The sequence below is a fragment of the Triticum dicoccoides genome, chromosome 5A (genome assembly GCF_002162155.2).
Source record: "Triticum dicoccoides isolate Atlit2015 ecotype Zavitan chromosome 5A, WEW_v2.0, whole genome shotgun sequence".
Classification (NCBI taxonomy): Eukaryota; Viridiplantae; Streptophyta; class Magnoliopsida; order Poales; family Poaceae; genus Triticum; species Triticum dicoccoides.
The window spans coordinates 293,241,696-293,244,515 of NC_041388.1; the positions used below are offsets into that span (position 1 = coordinate 293,241,696).

General features: G+C 42.8%; 1 protein-coding gene across 3 annotated transcripts in view; it reads left to right on the forward strand.

The window, feature by feature from the left end:
* Positions 1-2,820, forward strand: part of LOC119301097 (protein SMG7-like) — an 8,059-nt gene that overhangs the window by 622 nt on the left and 4,617 nt on the right. The window contains exons 2-5 of one of the 3 annotated variants that reach the window (XM_037577990.1): positions 306-414; positions 812-1,405; positions 1,489-1,611; positions 2,577-2,809. In XM_037577990.1, the coding sequence (XP_037433887.1) occupies positions 343-414; positions 812-1,405; positions 1,489-1,611; positions 2,577-2,809 (1,022 nt within the window). In that variant the 5' untranslated portion in view covers positions 306-342. Of the gene's footprint in view, positions 1-296; positions 415-811; positions 1,406-1,488; positions 1,612-2,576; positions 2,810-2,820 lie in introns of all 3 variants that reach the window. The other 2 variants (XM_037577992.1, XM_037577991.1) reach the window with 2 other exon arrangements.

Genomic DNA, 2,820 nt, shown 5'->3' on the forward strand with positions numbered 1-2,820 from the left:
ATTCGCGCAGATTATTCCTCATCGCCCCCAGGATTGCGAGTTTTCCAGCTCCGGAGCACTAGGTTTTGACTAGAACCCGCCTCCCTGGCCGTCGGTTGTTGGGGTTAAGGGAGATCCGGGAAGAGGTCCTCTGTTGCCGCCGGCGGATTTGGGCGCAGGGATTTATTTTCTTGATTTGTTTTAGCTGGGCGGGTAGTTAGGGCTGGGTCAGGTTTCCTTTACCACTCGGGCTCGCTATTTTGCATTATTTTTGTGCTGTATTGTCCTCAGATGATTGATTCCGTTGGTAATTGCAGCGCTTATAGTTCGTTGCAGGTGATGGTACTGATGTTCAATTGATGAATGATGACTGTTCCGATGGATAGTACTGCTGTTCCGCCATCGCGGGACCTCGTGCAGCGCCTCCTTAAGAAGGTGAACTCTCCTTGCATACCTGACATCTAGCTATTTCACACTAGGTTGCTTGTTGGGCTGTGTTCCATGTGGCTTGCTGTACCTTGCCTTGTATGTGATTGGTGTATTTTCTTGCTTTGCCTTCTTGGATAGGCCAATTTGTGTGAATTGTTTATTATGAATGATTTTTCAACCACTAACCGTTGATTGTTACCAAGAAAAAATAAAATACTCTGACAATCCGAGTTAATCATTTCCCTGAATGTTTGCAAGTTTGAGGGGGAAGAACAACGTTAATTAGTTTCCATCTTCTTTGTTGAGTTTTGGGGTTTCCTGTTTGATAAATTGATCAGTAGTAAAATTATTTCATGCGTGACCTTTGGATATAAATGATGATGAAGTGGTGTTACTTGTGTAGAATGCCGAACTCAAAAGTCATCTTGAGAAGTCAGCACAGTCCAAAGTCCCATCAGATCCCAACATATGGCTTCAGATGCGTGAGAATTTTGAGAAAATGATTCTGGCAGATCATGACTTCTGTGAAAAGCATGAGATCGAGTATATTTTGTGGCAGTTGCACTACAAAAGAATCGAGGAGTTCAGGCACCACATTAGTTCTGCAGGTTCAGCTGCATCTCAGAATGGGAAGAACAATGCCAACCCTGATCGAATTAAGAGAATTAAGTCGGCCTTCAGGAGCTTTCTTTCAGAAGCATCGGGCTTCTATCATGATTTGATGTTCAAGATCAAATCCAACTACGACCTTCCTCTGGGTCACTTCTCGGAGTCTCCTGAGAATGCAAGCAACCCTGGCAAAAATGATAAGAGAACAGCTGATGCTAAGAAAGCCCTGATATCATGCCACCGTTGTCTCATATATCTTGGTGATTTGGCCCGCTATAAGGGTATGTTTGGTGATGCTGATTCTGTAAGACGTGAATATAATGCTGCTTCTAATTACTACAAGGAGGCAGCTTCAATCTGCCCTTCCAGCGGCAACCCACACCATCAGGTTTAATCTCAACTCTATATTCATCAAATGTTCATGTATTCTCTGTTCAGTTTTCTAATGATGACCCTGATTGGTTTTGTCAGCTTGCAATATTAGCTTCTTACTCTGGCAATGAGGTGGTGGCTGTCTACAGATACTTTCGAAGCTTAGCTGCAGACACTCCCTTCTCCACAGCACGGGACAACTTGATTCTCGCTTTTGAGAAGGTAATGGTGCTATGTTCTTCGCTAACTTAATTTCTGTAGTATTGTATACTGCTGTTTCCACATTATTTGTCGTCCAGTGTAGAATCTGTTAGCCTTCAGTCACATCTGTATAATTTTGCATGGAAGAGAGTATCTGCAGTGCTATGTAGTACTGGAAGCTGCTTTGCTTTCATCTAATATTGTACTTCTCGTTTGATATAAATATAATAAGATTGTCCAGACTCAGTTGCATCTCGTTATGTTTTTTGTTGTGAGGGTTAACTACACGTGCTTTGCTAGGGGAAAACAAACCAATCATGTTAAGCCATCATCAACAACTCAGCCTTCTCTATATCTCTGCTGTGTCTTTGAGCTCATCCAAGTCCTGTCTATACAGACATCGTACTCAGTCTAGGCCCGGTCTAGGTCCACGGCCACACCTAAGTCATGGTTCTCTGACCTGTTGTACCTCAGTATATCAGATGATCAGTGTCGCCTCATGAATTTGACACCAATTGTTATGACTTGTTTTCTCAATATTACTGGTCTTTAAGACATATGAATGTCCCAAGCCATAGTTGTGCTTTATTTGCTAGATTGTGAGTTTTATTTCTTCTTCAGTCCTTGTGCTGCTATGTTCTCCCTTACAAGTTCTTTATGTTTGCAGTTTCGTGAGGTTTCTGTTTGTTTGCTTTTACATCTCTTCCGTTCACTCATAATAGGTATGCTTAAGTAGGGTTCTCAAAATAGTTCGAGCTCTGCTTTGTTTTGGGTTAGGTTCTAGCGCAACTGGAGCCTGAGCCTCGAACTCGTAAGATTCAACAAGACGCTCGAATAGCTCTACTGGTTTTGCTAAATGCGTTACAATCTTGTCCTGAGCCCTCATTTCACCGATTTCACCTATTAACAGAACTTGGAAGTGTTTCGGGAAATTTTGTCAGCTTTGCACTATGCCTTAGGAATTTCTAACTGTATTACTTTTGCAGAATCGCCAGGGCTATGCACAGCTGCCAAGCAACAACAAAGTTGCAATTGCTAGGACATTACCCCCACGGTCAGCTGGTAGGGGCAGAGGAGGACGGGGCGAAATAAGGTTTCAGCCCAAGGATGTTAATACTGAAGCAGCTTCAAAAGAGCGAGAGCAAAGTATTCCTGATACACTGAAGTCCTTCTTTGTACGGTTTGTTAGGCTCAATGGAATTCTTTTCACAAGGACTAGGTACTTCCTGT